This window comes from Acanthochromis polyacanthus, chromosome 22 (genome assembly GCF_021347895.1).
Source record: "Acanthochromis polyacanthus isolate Apoly-LR-REF ecotype Palm Island chromosome 22, KAUST_Apoly_ChrSc, whole genome shotgun sequence".
Lineage (NCBI taxonomy): Eukaryota > Metazoa > Chordata > Actinopteri > Pomacentridae > Acanthochromis > Acanthochromis polyacanthus.
In genome coordinates, this window is record NC_067134.1 from 24353753 (window position 1) to 24372639 (window position 18887).

General features: G+C 41.1%; 2 protein-coding genes across 18 annotated transcripts in view; one reads left to right on the top strand and one right to left on the bottom strand.

Moving 5' to 3' along the window:
- The window catches only part of LOC110964456 (peripheral plasma membrane protein CASK-like), a 46374-nt gene extending 34393 nt beyond the window's left edge, over positions 1-11981 (bottom strand). For 3 of the 17 annotated variants that reach the window (XM_022213193.2, XM_022213189.2, XM_022213187.2), the window contains exons 1-2: positions 10971-11979; positions 726-838 (exon numbers count right to left, since the gene is read on the bottom strand). In XM_022213193.2, the coding sequence (XP_022068885.1) occupies positions 726-838; positions 10971-11035 (178 nt within the window). In that variant the 5' untranslated portion in view covers positions 11036-11979. Of the gene's footprint in view, positions 1-725; positions 839-10970 lie in introns of all 17 variants that reach the window. The other 14 variants (XM_022213200.2, XM_022213198.2, XM_022213196.2 and 11 more) reach the window with 8 other exon arrangements.
- Positions 11982-14848: 2867 nt separating this feature from the next.
- cenpl (centromere protein L) lies at positions 14849-18819 on the top strand. Its single transcript, XM_022213206.2, has 5 exons — positions 14849-15210; positions 16311-16479; positions 16585-16839; positions 17684-18256; positions 18335-18819. Exons 1-5 carry the CDS (start codon positions 15191-15193, stop codon positions 18407-18409), a joined length of 1092 nt encoding a protein of 363 aa, XP_022068898.2. The 5' UTR covers positions 14849-15190; the 3' UTR covers positions 18410-18819.
- The last annotated feature ends 68 nt before the right edge of the window (positions 18820-18887 follow it).

The following is an 18887-nucleotide window of genomic DNA, read 5'->3' on the forward strand; positions in this document are numbered from 1 at the left end:
TGGTGTAAATCTCCTCCTTTTTGCTTCTCCTCCCCTGGGTCATTTCCTTGTCTTGCTGTTATTGGCTGCCAGGCTAATCTCTGACTGGGGCATCACAGATGGCTCACACTGAATGCCAACTTTAACACCAACACACACAAACACACACCTATGATCTTTGTCTCAATCTCTCTTCCTCCCTCTTAGACGCACAAACACACACAGACCTCAGCGTGACAAATCACAAAACCACATGGTGAGATATGGCATGCCACAGTATCTCACACATATTCACCATCACATCCTACACAACACACATGCAAACAGGCAAACACATGCAGCTCCAACATATTACTCATCTGGGCGCAGTATGCGTGACATTATGCCTCGTTTGTTTATGTGCGACAATGAGATTATACACTCTGTGTGTGTGCCTCCATGTTTGATATTGAATCCAAAGAGTATTTGCAGATTATTCCCAACATTTGTTTAAAGACACAGAGGGAAGCAGGTGGGTGAGGTTTGCGTAACAGCAGAAAAAGCAGATCACACATTAGGTTTCTTTCTTTTATCTTTTATCTTTTCAAAGATATCCATTCAAAAGTGTAACTCACCGACTCTGAGAACAACTACGCTCTCTTGTGCTGATTCTGTTAACCCCACCCATCTGGTGCTCAAAGTGCACGGCAACAAGCACGAGATTTAAGCGCAGCCACAGTTCAAACCAGGTCTGCCGTGTTGCTCACCTTCTGTGCTGAGGCCAGGGCTGGAGGTGAAGCTGGCCACATCGACGATCTTTACAGCAAACTGCTGGCCGGTGTCCCTGTTGATGCAGCGCCTCACCACGCTGAAGGGACCCCTGCAAAACGCACACATGCTGAGTTAGTCGTCTACAAAAACACATAATCTCTGTGCGATTCCTCACATTGAAACACAGGAATAGCTCTGAGTTCACTGTGCGCTCAACATAAACGCATAATAATGAACATACAGCAGCCTAGTGCAATGGGCAGACATAGTGTTGTTCCTGAGAATGTTCTGGATTTACAGTGGGTGGTTAGCTACGCTCCGTAGCCTCCATGCTCGTGCCAGTGGGAATTATAGAGCAGTGTGGTGCAGCGCAGCTGTAAAAACTAAAATAAAAGCTTTATTATAGAGACCTGTGCAAGACAGACCTTCCCTGCATGGTTTATTTCTGGGCAAAGGAGGAGGTACATATTGCAAATTTGTGTTTCCTCATATAGGCGTATAGGGGCTGACATGTGGAAGTGATAAAGCAAGTTTTCCTGACCTATTTCCAAAAGCAATTTTCAAAAGTTTGTATTAAAGATGAAGAGAGTAGTCCAGCAACGTATTACAGAGTATTTTGGTTGTATTCTAACAAGAAAATCTGCTCTGTGGCATAAAAAAAATAAATCAACAATTGTATTCAACGACACAATTCTCCAAAACAACTCACTGTTTGCTATTCCAACACCACGTATAGATTTCATGTATTTTTAGAAAATTAACACTGGACAACTTGAGACAGTAAGAGGTGTAATATCCAAACAGCATGGTTTTTGGATCACATGATAATTATTTAATCTATTTTCTGACAAAAAGTAGAAACTGCACCAAGATATATTGATGCCATTCAAATTTAACCCTTGCTATTATTCTCTGGTTTATTTTCTCTTTTAAATAATACTATGTCTGACATCTAATAGGAATTTCAAGCAGAGGACAATTACAACAATAATAGTGGCCAGCTCCAAACTACGTGAGACACTCACTGTAGATGTTAATTTTTTGGTGGCAAACCCAAAACGTTTTAGTCCCACGCAAATTGTTGTGCTTTGAATTTCTGTAACATTTCTCTGTTGGAAGTCTGCCTGTGAATGTAGGTTAAAGCCAGGATCTAAAAAAAACCTGCCAGAACAGTGAATGCATATGTAGCCAAACATATTGGGGGAAATGACTTTTCCAATTTCCTGTCAGACGTTAGGGTGTGATGGCTGCTGTCCATCAAGTGTTTGATATCAGAAGGCCGCTTGGAAAGACTGCCGCTCACTGGAACAAACTAAATTTTAGAGTTGGTTTTAATTCTATTTTTTTAAAATAAATACGTATTTGTTTATCCAATCTAAAAATGATTAATTGATGAATTACAAACTACTAATTACAAAGGCTGCTGCTGACTTTTATTGTCATATTTGATTCTTTTCTCGACTGATTGGGTTGTTTTTTTTTTTAGAAAATGGCAATAAATACCAATCAGTCTTTCAGAAAGTTCAAGATGACATACTCAAATGTATTTAGCTGTGAATAGGTACAATAAAACCTAAAACTATTTAAATTTAAGAAGCTTCACGATTTTCTGAAACCAAATAATCTGGTATCAGAATAGTTGGAGACTAATTTAAAAGATGACAACTTGTCGATTAATTCTGGCTGCTCCACTCATCACATCATTTTGGATTGATTTTTTGTTGACTGACTAGCATATTAAGTAGTTACTACCTAAATCATTACAACACTGCTTATTACAAAAACAAAAGACTAATTTATTGGATGTTCCTACAAAGTTTCCTACAAATATTCCTCCTGGGTTCCTTCCAATCTACAGGAAGTGCAATTCCTCATGACAACAAACAGGTCAGAGCCATGTATGACGGCTCCAGACTGGTCGCATTTGTAACTTTTTTTAAGAGCATGTGAGTTGAAATTTCAAGTGGTCGCACTGTGGGAGGACATGATGGTAATTAAACTGTGTTAGTGTCACTCTAACCCACACAGACAGCTACTATGTTAACCACAGTGGTGGAAAGTAGTACTGCGTCATTTATGCTGAAAAATGCGGTCTTGTTGTGAAACGCACCTACATGTGCTGCTCATAGAAAAGACCACATGTAGAAAAAAATTACTCAGTTTTATCTGGGACAACTCTGACATTAGAACACCCGAGTTTAACCATTTTCAAAAACAGCTGCCTGCAATGTGGGGCGTTTAGGGAACACTGGTAAATTGTAGTGTCTATTGATAAGGAGATGTTCAGCAAGTGATGAGTTTTGCCTGTGACAAGGTGAGAGGTGCAACCAGTAAAATGTTAGTCCAGAGCCCTGATACACACTACAATTCAAAAGTTTGGGGTCACCCAGACAATTTCACGTTTTTCATAAAAACTCACACTTTTATCCATGTGCTAACATAACTGCACAAGGGTTTTCTAATCATCAATGAGCCTTTCAACACCATTAGCTAACACAATGTAGCATTAGAACACAGGAGTGATGGTTGCTGAAAATGCTCCATTAAAGATTTTCAGTTAGAATAGTCATTTACCACATTTACAATGCCTCGACTGGATTTATAATTAATTTAATGTCATCTTCATTGAAAAAAATGCTTTTCTTTCAACAACAAAGACGTTTCTAAGTGACCCCAAACTTCTGACCTGTAGTCTATGCAGGAACGACAACATTTATGTTTCATTAGTCTTCAAGAGTTAGCATTCTGTCATTAGAACAAAGGAAATAAATCTGTGGGAACAGGCACTGAAATCTGAGACATTTACATATGTTCTGTGTCGTGGTCCTGTGAGAGTTTAAGACACAATCACATACACAAACCCCTGCCGTGCTACAGCTGTCTCTACATCTCCCAGGTCTGTAATCCTCAGATGTGTAACCAATGCTACTAAAGAGACACACACAAATAGACTTAAACCATTTACACACACGCACACAGCAACACCCACTTGCTGAAGCAAAGTGGTGGCCATTAACGGGCACTGCTTTAACCGAATTAGCAAATAAATTTTAGTGTCAAATCAACAGTCAAAGCTATCCAGTTCAGGCGTCTGTGCCTGTTGTGAGTGTGGGAGCTGCAGCTGATTCGCTCTCACATTTGTCTCTCACATCTGCTGTAATGATTAACCCATACAAACAAAGGCGAGCAGCTTGTGGGCCATGAGAACTGTAAAATGCAACACTTTTCCCTTTTAGAGTCCACAGGAATCCCACTGATGATCCGACAGCCCCGGTGACCCTTGCCCTCCTGGGCTGATGTGCTGTAGCAGCTGTGTTTACCCATTATTAAATGGGAGGTGTAGAGTGCTGTTTGAGTGCATGATGGAGCTTCTGACATCCCAGTTCTAACACCACAATCTTTTCTGATCTGTCTGGTAAAGGTCTGGGCAAGTTAAGTCGGAGGATGCAGCCATCTTGGGACTGAACTGTATTTTCAAATAAAAAGTAGTAATCAATTAAAAGCAGTGTCTTTAACAACGACTTGGGGCGTGGTTGACTCAAACAAATAAAACCTGTCTACAATACTGTCATCTTTGTGTGAGGAGGACATTTTACAGGTTTACAACTGTCACATTACAGGGGATCCTGTAATGCTTACAAATGGCGAATGGAAACAAAGCCGTCTTATAGGACCGTGTGACAACTTATTCGTCCACTCCACTCACCAACTAATTCCACGTAACCAGCTCGGACGTAGTGGCAAACACTACAGGTCGAGGACATCGTAAACCGAGGGCCTCCTGCATTTGCGTTTGGTTAATTCATTCTCATCCACTTTCCTTTGTTGTCCTTTAATCCCATCTGGCTGTTGTTGCACATGATATGCCCACAAATGTTAAGAAAATACGAGTTTCTGTCCACTGAAATTCATATTAAACAGTTACAGGAGGTGTTGAGTTTGTATTAACAGCATACGGAAGTGCATCAAAATGAGGCTTCACACTAAAACATGACCAACTGCAATTGTCAAGCTGACTAAATTAAAGCTTGCCCGCTTCAAATAAAGGCCTGCTACCTTCTGCATTTGAGGTAAATAAAGGGCCCCAGTTTGTATTTGAGGACACACAGCGTGTCAATAAAAGTCATTACTTCCATTAAGCAATGAGGTGGGGCTGGGTGAACCTGCAAGACTGTATGGATTGTTTTTACATTACGTGTGTTGAAAGAGAAAAGGGGGTTGGGAGATGCCTTCTAGTTTAATGAATTAAAATGTAATTCATCTCATCATGAGGAATTAAAAAAAAATAAAAAAGACCATTCAGCCATGCACTGTACCTATTATTGAGGCACTATGAGAGGGCAAGCAACTGTAAAAGAGAGAGTGAACATCCATGCATGTGTAGCTGTTTGGCTATCCTTCTGAGGACACGCTCGAAACCTTGGGGACATTTTAGGACAGTGAGGACATTTTTATTACTTCCTGAAACCTTGTAAAGGCTCAGATTTGGTTTTACACTTAAGGTTGCAGCTGGGTTCAGGCTGAGGTTATGCGTTATTCGGTTTGATGAAGGGTTTAGGAAGGGGCCAGGGAATGCATTTGTCAATGAGCGCCCTCACAAAGACACAAGTGCAAATGTGTGTTTGTCTGAGTGTGAGGAAGCCGAGAGGCCGCATGCCACACTGACATCACCGCAGCTGTGCTGAGTGGGCTCATACAAAACGCCCACACATGGCTCACATCCGACAGCAGCAGTCATCAAACATTAGCCCGAAGTGGCAATCTTTACAGACTGCTCCTCGGCTCATTTCAGCTCCCTGCTTTATGGAAATCAAAGACTGCGTGCTAGGTGCGTTTTTAACATCCATAATGGACAGGAGCCAAATTTCCTCTCAGGTGTCTGGTTTTTTTCCTCTCCCAAACATGGACATAGCACATCTGTAGCTGCACACTCCACATTACTGGTACTGCTCTCTTGAGAGCGACAATCTTTGCTTAAAGCAGCATTTTGCTCTTTAGCTGTGGCCAGCAGCTAGCATAATTCACTGCTAGCTTGTAACAGAAATTTGGGGAAAGATAATGTTTGTGCAGCTGCAAAATACTGTAATATAATCTGTATGAATTTTCAGAATAGGTAAATATTGGTGTTGGTTAGTGCAGGGCTATAAATTGCATTTTGTATGGTTTTGTCCTGTTCAGTATTATCATCAGTGACAAGCCTACAGTGCTAATTTTCTACACACCCCCACTTTGCTATTTTATGAAAACACACCTATAATTCATGGCACAGTGAAATCAACGCACACAAAAACGATGCGCAGACCAGAAAGGTAAAGTCAAAGTTTTGCTGTGAACCACAAATGCAGCTGATTTTAAGGTTTACACTTGAAATGTCACAGTTAGTTAAGACTAGTGATGCCTACAGACACACAAAGCTGGGACTATTCATACATTTCTACAGAGCAATGTCCTTTGAAATATGTGAGCACACAATAGTGATTCCAGCCGACAAATTCCAGCTAACTGTTGTTTGCCCTATTGCCCAAACAGAGCTTAAGAGCAAAGCATTTCAATTAAACAAGTTCAACAAAGTTCAGAGCTGTGCAACCGCAGTCTGTGTATGTCTGAGCAACAATAATCCACAGCACTTCTTTATGCAAATTAGGGAAACAACCCTTTGAATATTAGCAGTGAAATTAGCATTCGGGTTACAAACTGAAATTCAGAGCCGAGATACCCTCAGGAGGTTTTAAAGCTTTGCCAGAAAATCCTTTCCTCTCCAAAAGCCAAAGGAGGATCCAGGATTTTTTAAACCTCCCCGTAGAGTCTGGCCTTGTAGTCTGAAAGGAAGCCTCAACTTTACATCATCCATTCACAACTATTGATCTGCTGTGTGTGGGCAGCTAAAAGGAGCATATACTGTACATGGAGAGGAAAGTGTAGAGTAGAGAGTAGAAGTTTAGCAGAGACACATAACAGTATAGTGTTTGTATTACATAGTGCCACAAAAGTCACATTTTATACATGTCACTTTTTAACCTAAAAACAACCTGAAAAGAAGTAGAAGCATGACTTTTTAATGAAGCAGAAATGACTTCCTCTTGATGGCTTCCTTTACAAAACTGATGGCCAGATGACACAGTCAGTAATGTGATACTTTATTGATCCCAGCAGGAACTGCAGCAGTGTCTTGCTTCAGGACACTGAAGGGCTTGCCAACCCTGGGACTTGATCCCTGGGTTTTCCAGCTGAACAATAGCCTCCAAAATCTCATTTACATACATAAAGGAACCAAAATACTATATACATGTCGTCACATGCAAACTAAACTTGCATAAACACCAAACGTGGCCTTCAAAATCTCTACAGAGACTAATTAACACCTCCCTGAAACAATGTTAGCAAAAACGTCATGAAAGAATCCCTCATAGAGTCAGAAGTAGCAGCAGATTGCCTTAAAGCTGTGTACATAACAAAGAGGTGAGACAATGCAAAATCAGCCAAATGGGTTGTAGTTAAATGTAATAGCTTTAAAATGACCACTCAGTTTTATGGAAATTAGCTACGAAGAATTTCAATGATTAACATTTAGAGCAAATTCCACAAATGGAATATCTTTGCTTCCACAAACAGAATAAGCAGACACCACTTTGTGTTTTGGGAAAATATGACAACATACAGTATTTATGCTATTTTCTGATTTTTTTTTTAAGTGAAGGATTTACAGGTTAATGGAAAAAATAATAGTCCTATGATGAATTTAAAACCAGAATGGTATTCCTTATATTATTTACTAACCCTAACCCGCAGAGAAGCATTTTTTCTGAGATTTGTACACTAAAGGCTACATCTGTTTGGGAAGAAACCATCATTAGACCACTAAAAATTACAAAATAATCAATGAAAATTTGAGATCTAAATGTTGCCCAAGCAATTTAATTATCCAACTCAGAAAAAGCCAGAGGACTGATCACTTCATTGGTTCAGAGTGAGTTGCACATCCCAATATCCTTGGCTCTAATGAGCACCCCAGGGCTGAAATAAAGAGCACTGTGACTCCAACAGTGCTTCTCAACAACCTCAGTCCTATTCAAACAGAATCATTACAGACAGAAATGGATTAAATTGCCTCAGTGCTTCACCAACACTTCAACTGAAGCTGAAATCTCAAAAACAGGCCTGCGGTTACTGCAGTATGTTCATCATATATTTACTATGTAAACTACAAATGATGAGGACATAAAGAGCAGGGCTGGACTGCCTACACTTGGTCAATAGCCCGTGTCATCTTTCACCAGAGTTAATCTAGTCAGGAGTCAAACCGACACCTGACCTGTCTGATCTTTCTCTGTTGAAATAAGGCTAGAATAACGACAGGGGAATTAAATGAACATTTATAAACAGGAGTTGTAAAAGTCAGACACAGCCCATGTCTGTCTTTATAGCAATGCTACACAGACATATGCAGCTCTTGCCGTTGCCATGCAACTATAAACCCTGATGAATCTGACGTGCTAAAAGTTCATATATTTTGACTTTGTGTGCTTTGGCTCACAGTTTTGAAACCTTGCAAAGATCGGACTGCTGCCAGAAAAGCAAAAGCGCATCTTTCTATTGAAAATAATGACAACAACAAGGTAAAGGAGAGAAATGTAGCAGAGAAAAAGCCTGAGTCAGGATACTGTGTGCACCTTAAACACAAGACCAACTTAACGGAGATCAGCTACATCAGGAAAATCTAGAAAGGGAAAACTAGAGTATAACGTCACAGCTTCATCTAAGAAACTTTTTCTATATGAAGCTACTAACCGTATTTCAGTAGAAATCACCCTGAACATGGCTCTCTGTACAATCCCTGTTTAGTAGAGATGATTATTGGACAGTGATGCTCTCAATCCCACCCAGCCGGGCTGCTCTTCTCTGACACAAGCCGATCAGGGACAATAATAGACGACTTTTCTGACAACAATAGCAGCGTGAGGGAGAAGCGGACTGGATAAAAGGGTTTATGTACAAGTTTGAAAGGAGCTGAGGTTAAAGGTCAGTAGGAGACACATGCGAAGGATCATCCAGTTATGAGAGACAAATCAACAATTACATCGCACAAAGGACGTAAAGGACAAACTAATTAATAGAAAGTTATTCGGATTAGACAATTTCACTTCCTTAAAATATTTATTCTGTTAATGAAACACTTCCTTAAGCAGTTTTGTTTCATTAATGGTTCAATGTTTGTGAACTTGCAGATAAGCCTGAGTTCAAGAAACTTAAAAAAAAAGCTTTCTGAATTGTATTTGAGGTGCAAGGACTTGAAAAATGTAATGAAATGTAATGAGGTAATGAAAAGCCGAGGGGCACCCTTTATTTTATCAATCAATTTAACCCAATGAACAGTCAAATAATTGTCAGGCTGCTTTCAATCCATTTTGCGTGGTGATAAATCTGACTATCCCCTCACATGACAAAATGTCCTGGCTTCTGTTACAAAACACATTTACGCTAAAATGAGGGAGGAATACCCACAAACCAGGAAAGATTTTAATGATGGATTTATGTAGTTATTAAAAATACCTCCATTTCAAATTTTAATTAACATCCTCAGGTTTCACCGCAGTCCGCCACACTGTCCACTACCTACAGTAGTGTCAACAGTAAAACAGAAGGTTAAAAACAAAGTGGGAGATGGCAGAGTGCTGCAGTCAATGTCTGCTGGCATTATTTATATCCTTTGCCTCAGGGCCATCACATTCCCAACTCCACTTGTCTCCATTGATCTCCCTCAGCCTCTTCCCCTCCTCCTCAGGGCTGAGGAAAAATGATCCCCCCCTCTTCTTCCCGCAACACATCCCAAGACACCAGGACTCAACACACTTGATCCATCAACTGCAGTTTCGCAAAAGAACTGACTGGATGAGAGGGATTTTCTGGTCTGTTCTGTGACATAAATGTGGCGCCACTCTTAAATTATGACTTAAACTATTGTTTGCTCAAGTTCTACTCTTCCACTGACTCGTCTGGATTGAGTGACAATACCTGCACGACTGCACCACGCTGTCTGCAGGGAGTACTGCACAGGTAGAGGTTAATATATCCCACCTACTTAGATAACCTGTGTATATCTACCTTTACAAATGTGGTCCTTGATGCAGGATGTAGAAATACTGAAAACACATTGAAAGGTAGCTGTGAAAAACTCTACCACAAGAAATTTCAATAATGTTTCACTCAGCCCTAGTTTATAACAGTAAGTAAGTAGAACAACAATGTAAATACAGAGTTTGTAATATCTATCTCTTTGAGACTCCAAGGTAGTGCTCCTGGATGAACCATCAATTAGGAACCAAGGCAACACGAACTCTCAGGATAAAGAAAAGGGCCCAAGGGTCAGACGAGAGCGTGTCTTTTTCCTTCAACAAACTTAATGGACCCTCAGACATCCAATGGGGGAAAGCTTGCAAGGGGGAGGGGACTGACTGGTAGGCCAGGCCTGTTCAGGCTTCCCGCCTCACCTCCAGGACTTGAGGAGCCATGTCTGACCACACAGAAGCAACATGCAAACTGTGGCAATTATCAGATTTCATGGCACTTTAAACTTTTGCCCCTCGTGGTTTCAGCGTGCCAATCTCCTGGTCCATGCCACTGTGAAATCAAACAAAGCTACGCCCCCTCTGACACTTCCACCAAGTGTTTGGCTAGTGAGTCTGACTGCAATTACATGCAGGTGTGGCCACTGTCAAACAAGCAGATTACGAGAAGGAAAAAGGCGGCTGGCAGATTGTTTTGAATGAGCAGCCAGAAGAATCGTCCACATGGCCCGTGTCAAACTCGGTCTGTCAGATCAGAATGACAATTAAACTCCTCAGCAAGTGCAATAAATGGCATCAGTGAAAGTAAACAAGTTAGATGACAGCTACTACACCTTTATAGCTTGTAATGAAAAAGTTCACCTCAGGTAGAAGGTGTAAACTTCTGCATAGAGGTCAGGATGTCTGGCACAGTGTGTGACTCTTGAAATATTTACAAATACTTGCAATTAAATCCCATGTGAAGTTAAATGGCACCACACTGACCTCACTTCACCCACCCAAGGAACTTTCCCCTTGAAAAACCTGCTGGCCAAAACATCAGAACAGCCAAATTCAGCAATGCCCCTGCAGCTGTGTTATGTGTGTGTGGCAATATGAGAGGGCAATACATCACACCTGAAAAAAAAAAACTGACAAACACCAGCAAACAGCGAGTGGCATATAATGGCTACTTACTTCCCAATCACCTCGCACAATTCGTAGACATCCTCGAACAGCACGTCGTCGTCCGCCATGGTCATTCGGGTAGACGAGGATGCTCTCCACCAGATATCCCACCCACACGGGCTAGGAAGGAATCAATGACACCGTATTTTCTCGCTGAATGGGGTTACTGTCGTGTCAGCCCACACACTCCCGGTAGTTTAAACCCCGCAAAATGTCAGAGAGAGGAATAACAGTGGCCACTCAAGAGTCCAAGTTAGCCGGCTAGCCACATTAGCTGGCGTCCAAGACTGTCACTCCGCGGCCCCACCTTCTCCCGAGCTACTCTCCTGGTAGGCTGGCTAGCCAGCGAGCTAGCTAAATAGTAACCACAGACCAGACCCCAGGGCGTGGAGATTTCCTCGCTCGTTTGCAAAAAAACACCCCTCTTTGCATGCCTCGGGTTTGTATCTTACTGGTGGGTGTCGTCTGGTACAGGACTCCCCCGGCAGCATCCACGGACACTTCTTTCACCGCACCGACCAAAGATGCTGTCTTCACCGCAAGCTAACGGGGCTATCGAAAATGGTCGGCTAGCTGGTTTAATGCGAGCTAGCTGTCGATGGAATTACCGGTTGGCTCGCGCCGTTATTGCGCTGTGCACACCCAGTGTATCACAGATGGCTTATCCCACCGAAAAACCGAATGTGGCCGGGCTGCAATATGCTTCAGCTTCCCGAGCCCAAATAGGAGAGCTTCATGTCCACGACGGCCCCGCTGCATACACCGTCTGCGCTGGAGAATATAGGAATTATATTCCAACACAGCTTCCTTCGTCCACCGTTGCTCCAGTTCTTACGCTGGCTCAGATGCTGGCTGGCTTTGACTGGATGTTTCTCCGACTTCCAGAAATGCCAGGCTCCTCCCTCTATCGTCCAGGAAACTGGTCCGACCTGAGCCGAAATGGCCAGGGAGAGCAGGGGGCCCAGAGTCCCGGTTGAGCGCCTGTGGAGCCAAGATGGCGGTCAGTGGGGGTCCGATTTAGGCGCAGTTTCCTAATCTCCTCCAACGGCTGCATCCAGCGTATCCCGCGCAGGCGTGGTCCATCCAAACCTCATCACCTTACGTCAGCCTTTCCCCTTCTCATCTCCATCATTTAACATGCAGTTTATTGCTCTCTAAATTACCTCCTCTCTCAGTAATAACTTATTTCCCACATATTTACTGGCAGCCATATGAACAAATTGATGTATTTCGTAATAACAAAATAAGGACTGATGGATGCAGTTTTCTGTGGTTTCCAAACTCTCCTGGGTCCTCAGGGAGGTTCCTCTGCAAAAATGATGGACAGCTTAGTGTATATATATATCATTCAAATAATCTGATAGTTAGACAGTGGCACAGGTGTGTGTATTGTTGTGTAAAAACCCTACCCAATGGAATTTGTATGATTATCCACCCAAACTAGAGTCTTTTCTTTTTTGAAATTGGGAACATTTTGGCCAAAGACTCTGGAGACCAGCGTTAGAGACGATTAGAGTGTAATAATGTTAGGATTAAGTCTCATTTACTTCCGTGTAATCTTTCTGCAGGTAGGGGGGTTCCTCTGGGGTAGGTAGCAGGTGCAGGTGGAATTTCCTCAGGTATGGGAAGGCAAGCGGAGATTGCGGAGATGTGTCAGTGATGCCCCCTAGAGGCAATGTCAGGAGTTGTAGCCTCCCACTGCCCCCATTTTCAATGCCCTCTAAGGTAATGCAACACATTTCACCACAAAATGAGGGGGGAAGAAATAAATAAACCATCGTGGAAATGGGAGATTTTTAAAAAGAAAAAATATGGTGTAAAATCACGTTACAACAATATTTGGGTCTAATTTGATCCATTTTTAAACTATTCATCATGAATAATATTGTCATATCATAAACTCTCTCACCTCAACTGGTTAGGTGGGTGTGCACCCTACCTGAGCCTGGTTCTGCTGGAGGTTGTTTCTAAAAGGAATCATTTGGATTTGTTGTTTTTTCTCGCCATAAGACAATATTGTAAGGTCTTGTCAACACCCTGAGATGACGAACATTGTGAATTGGTGCTATCTAAATTAAAATGAATCAAATAGTAAACCAAGATCAGATTCAGAATTCAGCAGATCATGTTATATACAATTATTTTTCTCTGCTATTTCATTAATTTATCTGCATGTTTATATCAGGAATTCAAGTCTTTCCACAAACATACATCAAAGGTTTATATAAACCTGCATTACTAATTCAGATTCAGATTCAGAAAACTTAATTTGTACCCAGAGGACAATTTAAAAGGCATACAGAGCAGGTAGTGCAACAATGACATAATAAAGAAATAGGGATAAATATATGTGGCGACATTAAAATGCTATTTTTTTTAGCCTTGCAGTCAGACATGTTCTTTAAATGATTCTTCCTATTTGTTATAATTAAATAAGACAGAATATAGCAGACAGATCATTCAGGTGTATCTCCAGTGCCAGTCAGAGACAAAAAGTATCTAACAAAAATTAAAAATTGGCTCAGAAAAAAAAAGGATAGAAAGAGCTGGGAGACAGGTAAATAAGTCCCACAGGGCACCAGAAGTTCTCTCAAGCAGAAGGATGAACTCAACCATGCAGACAAGGATAAACAAACACATCTGGTGCCACTAGAGTGCGCTCTTCTCTTTGGGGCACCCTCTGCAGTTTCCATGGCGCCGCATCCCTTCTCCTCACACATCATCTGCAAGCTTCCCCCATTGGTTGAAGCCCACCAGCAGCTACTGATCATCCGATTGGCTGTTGATGTGGTCATCATACTGTCTGCTATTGAACAGCCTCTCCTTTCAATGCACTGTAACTTGCAGCACGTACAAATCGACACACGCAAACACACACACACACACACAAGAAAATTTATGGTTCGGTGGCCGGACCAGACAAGAAAGAATAAATAAGGACAAAAGTGCATGAGAAGAAAGAGGGGAGTTGGAACAAACAGTACAAGTGGAAAGGCACCATATGTGTGTAGAAAAAAGAAAAGAGCAGTGTTTCCATGGTAACAGGGAGGGGAACAGTTTTGGTGGTTGCATGTGAAACTGGCAGTGAAATATGCACACACACACTAATACACATACACATTTGTAACAAGGAGGTTTCATTTGCTTGCATTTGTTCCCCCAGAAACTGAACTGCACACCTAACCTCACTGCTCGTTGAACTTGACCTAAACCTTGGTATTCTCAACCACAAAAAGCATAATAAAATGTAATGTGTATGAGGCAGACAAGAGCTCTTTCAGGCCTGATGATTAAACTTTAGTCCGTTTTGATTAGTCTTAGAACATTTGCTGTCCTTCCTGACTGGTTTAGATTAATTATTAATATATTTATGTCATTCATGTAATATCTTATTATAAAATTACTCACTCTTTGATTCGTGGCATTGAGATATCGTCTGTAGTTATAGCAACAACCCAAATAAGACAGCAGTTCAGTGCACAAATGTAGGACATTTAGTCTTTTGAATTTGTGAGTGCTGAACTGGCAGCTACTCGAGCTGCTATGTGCTTAAAGCTTCATATTCTTCTCTTGGGAGCAATAACCGACAAGAGAAAACACATCCACAGGAAGTTCTTTACAAGCGTTGTTCTTAACAAAAATACTGACCTTTTAAAATTCCAACCACTCAGCATTTTTGTTTTTTTTTACTCTACTGCAAATAACAGCTTGTTTATTTTTTATTTCTTCATTTTATTTAGATTTTAACATGTCACAGATGTTTTTTGTTAAAATTCACACAGTTTTTCAAAGGATGGTGAGTTCCACTATACTGAAATGTATCATTTATGGTCAGGGAACTCTAAAATGCAATTGACCAAATCGTACATCATTTGTCAAACAGTTTGGACATTTTTAGTGTTTTGTTGTTTACATAAAGATTATAGACTGCAATAAATGTTATTAATTCTAAAATTATTACTGGAAAATGCTTAATTCATCCCTTCTATCATTTATCTTTGTTCAATTTTTTCAATTAATTAATTTCCTTTATAATACGAAACCGTTTTGTTAGTGTTTTGACCTATCTTGATTGTGAATTGAACTGTTGTCAAATAAAAAAAAAACTACAAATCCCATATCATCTTTGACGCGACGTGATTGGCTGATTCCGACCGCGCAGACTCCTGGGAAAGCGCGGCATTCAAAATTGCTTCCCGTTTCTTTCAGCTTCGGTCGGTCTGCTTGACATGGAGCGCCTTCAAAGCAGGTAGAAGTCTGACTTGTCTTACCTAATTTCATTTTAAAGATTTTATTTTTACAATAAGTCTGCCTTTGCGGCGACAAAAACAGCTAGATTTAGCCAGCAATACGTTACAGCTCGTTTAGCTTTGGTAGCTGCCGTTCTCGTCCGTATAAAGAGACAGTCACGCCGAATAGCATTCAACAATCAAGTAATTTAATGTTTACTTGCCTTTGGTGAAATACGTGAACCTAATATAATGCTGTACAAGACATTTTACGAATTGCTGTCTTTCAATTTTCAATTCGGCTACTATCTTTTACCAAGGGGAGCACTGTAGTGGATGGAGTAGTTTCTCCTCAGGTTTTTACAATTGTGTTCCTCCAGAATAATACAAATAGAAGTGAATGCGCACTGAAGCTGTTTTGTATTCACTTCGATTGATAATTTTACCTATTTATTCGTTTAAATGTCACGTTATGTTATCTACAAACCTGAATATAATCCATCTACACCATTGGAACGGTGGGTTCTTTATGTTATGTTTACAGTAGCCTTTGGTCTGTAGTCTTGGTGCTGCTTTTAAAGTAACATTCCTGCAAGAAGGACCACCTAATATTTAAGTTTTCCTTCATCCAATATCCTTTGAGCATCAAATATTTACCCCCCTGAGGACTGACAAGTTGCTATAATGCACTACAGCTATAATATGTGTAGTATGTGTAAATATAAATGCAACCTATCGTGTGTTTACATAGGTTAAATATGCATGTAGTAATACATAATCACAAAAGCTAAATGCAGTTATGGTAAATGAAGATTAGCATCGCTTTGCATGCTCCGAGGACATTGATGATAGACTTATTGTAAACACGACATGCAGAGAATTAGCAGATTGTAATACATTGATGGGTCTATGATGCACATTGGAAAAGATAAAGAATATTTTCTTCTCAAGTGTGTTGAATAATTCACAGCATGTGGGAAAAATTCTCTCCTTATCTAAAAGTGCATAGTTCGATAATGTAAGAAAAGTTTTACAGTGGATTATACAACGTCTTCCTGTGTTTCTAACTTCAGCAGAACGCTACAGACGACTGATGTTATGCTCTGTGTGTGATTTTCAGTGTGGTGAGGACTCCCCCCAACAGTACAGTAGTTCAGAGGAGGAGCAAGAGCTACCGGCAGTCATACCGTAGCTGCTTAGGTGCTCCTTCAAGGCTCGGCCTGACTCCAGGGTTGACGGCACGGAGACTCAACAGCAGCAGAAGAGCTTTGAAATCACATGTTATAACTGTGAGTCATACCAATCCATCCCTGACTATATTCTATGTCCTACTAAACCTGCAAAGGGAAACGTTGAATGGTCATGTGTTCTATCCTGTCCTTTTCTTGTTAAAGGAAAAAGTGAATCCGGAGCACCTGGCATTATTGGTGAAAACAGAGTGGCGGCTGTCATACGTCACTCCTCTCCACCAGTTCAGACACACGCAGCTCAAGAGGTATTCGAGGCAGCTCTCTGCGTTCATTGCTGCAGAAAAGCAGCAAGGTGTGGCAATGGAGGTGGAGGGATCACAGAGTGGCTTCAGAGTCTCCTTCTCTGTGGTGCAGGGGTTGGCAGCGACAGATGATGATGCTGAGACTGTCCTTATACAGGTGAGCACAGGAGAGAGGAGATTTTCAGGATGATAGTGTCACTTTTTTACCTTTTTGAAAGGTTTTAAATCAACATCAGCTATGTGGTCCATGAACGATAGCAACCTTACAATCAACTGATATTTTTTTTGTGCAATAACTGCAGTATATTTTATGTATCAATGATAAATTTTACCTTCATATTTTGCCACTTAAAAGCCCTAGAAGTACATAGGGGTGGGTCAGTTTTACATCACAATCTAAAGCCAAAATCTTTTTATTTTTAATTAGTTTACACCACCAATCTTCTAACCACACAGGCTTATTTTAACTCAAGAATGCAACTCAAGGCTGTGAGAACAAACATTGGTGTTCACATGTTTGATATAAATAAAGTGCATTGATCAATTCTCAAAGGTCTGGAGAATTCAGGGCTTGATTGAAAGTTTTTTTAAATTCTGCTCTGACAGTGCTGAGCCTGTTTCCATGACCAGATTGTAAACAACTGTGATGATGTGTCGTCTTGGCATCTCACATTAGACTATTGTTTTTGTGGAATCATACCTATCAGATTAGCCTAGTTTTAAAATATAAGTAAAGCTAAAATTTTTCATTTGCTTTTTTAATTTTAATTTTTTTTTACCAACCACATGGTGATATGACCCCCGAAAGTTTTCTCAAAATGTCCTTTTCGCTGTTTTCTTCAGTGAATTGTCATAAAACAGATCACACATCCACGGCCCCAATGCTTGGTTCTGGTTTGACACATGACTCAAGCTAAATGTTAAGATATTTAACACTGAATTATCAATTCATTTCCATATATGAAACTGAACCGCATATCACTGTCTTTAATGGTCCACAGATCTATTCAACACCAGTGTTTGCAAGGCAGGATGAACCACAGAAGTCGGTGTGGAGCGGCTGGTTGACCTGCATCAACGGCAACCCAGAATACCTGCAGTCTCTTCCCAAAGGCTTCACCTGTCTGCCACTCTTTGGCGGCAGCGGAGCAGAAGTTCTCACCTCTTTGGTCAAATCCTGGTTCCAGCGGACCTTCGACTGCTGCTTCGGACCTCTGGAAATCAACCACACCAGCCTGCAGTGGCTGGCGGCGTTATGGACTAACTGCCACACGGAGTCCAACCTCCAGCACCTCAAAATGATCTGGACTCTTCCAGTTGTGCCACCGCTGCAGGTCACCTACACCGTGAACCCCCAGGACGCGTGGGAGTTGTGGATGAGCGTGAGGAAGGATCGACTAGAGAGGACTGAGGAGGAGGCGGAGGCGGGGAGCATTGATATTGAGGAGGTGGTGAGGTTCGTGCAGGGGCTGAAGAGCCACTTTTACAGACACTTCAGGCTGGACTTGTCAGCAGGAAACCTAAACCAGGTCTCCACAACGCTGGGATCAGCCAAGTCCAGCGGCAAGATTAAGGTACTGCAGCTTTTCTCATAATTTGGACCTTTTGAGTTCGACGTTTGTGCTCTAAATATTTGTCTCCTTCCGTTTCAGATCTCCAACAGCAGATACATGATCACCACACTGACACTACTAACAGAATGTGCCCTCCTCAAAATGCCCATCTGAGACGTTCCAGCAACAGCCAATGAAACATTGCAATCACAGCTTCATTTTTTCAAAACACTTACCACCAGGAGGAACCAGAATTGTGGCCTTTTATTGCAGATTCTTTTTTTCTTTTTTTTGTATAAAGCTTTTTTAAACCTGCTTTCATAAAAACTCCACAGTTGCATTCTGGTTATTTTTCTGTTTCATGTCCAGACCAAGGCCTTGAACATGAATCAACCTCGGAAGCCCATAATTGTGAGTATATGAGGAGAAAATCTGTGCATTCCAAGTTCACCATGTTGTCCACTGCCTTTTGTAAATATGTTATACATAAATCCATGTCGACCTGCATGTATATTTTTGTCCTTTAAACTTGTAAATAAAAGCAAAAAAATATGTAGTCTGACTGACAAATGCTTTGGCTGCAACTAATGTTTGAGTGTTTTTATTGTTGATTTATTTTAGTTCTACTGATTTCAAATGTTCAGTATGTCAA

Bases quoted from the DNA above. Each gene is read 5' to 3' on its own strand.
- cenpl (XM_022213206.2), top strand. From the start codon at position 15,191: ATGGAGCGCCTTCAAAGCAG. The intron at 16,840-17,683 runs GTGAGCACAGGA...AATGGTCCACAG, and splicing joins CTGAGACTGTCCTTATACAG to ATCTATTCAACACCAGTGTT. The intron at 18,257-18,334 runs GTACTGCAGCTT...CTTCCGTTTCAG, and splicing joins AGTCCAGCGGCAAGATTAAG to ATCTCCAACAGCAGATACAT.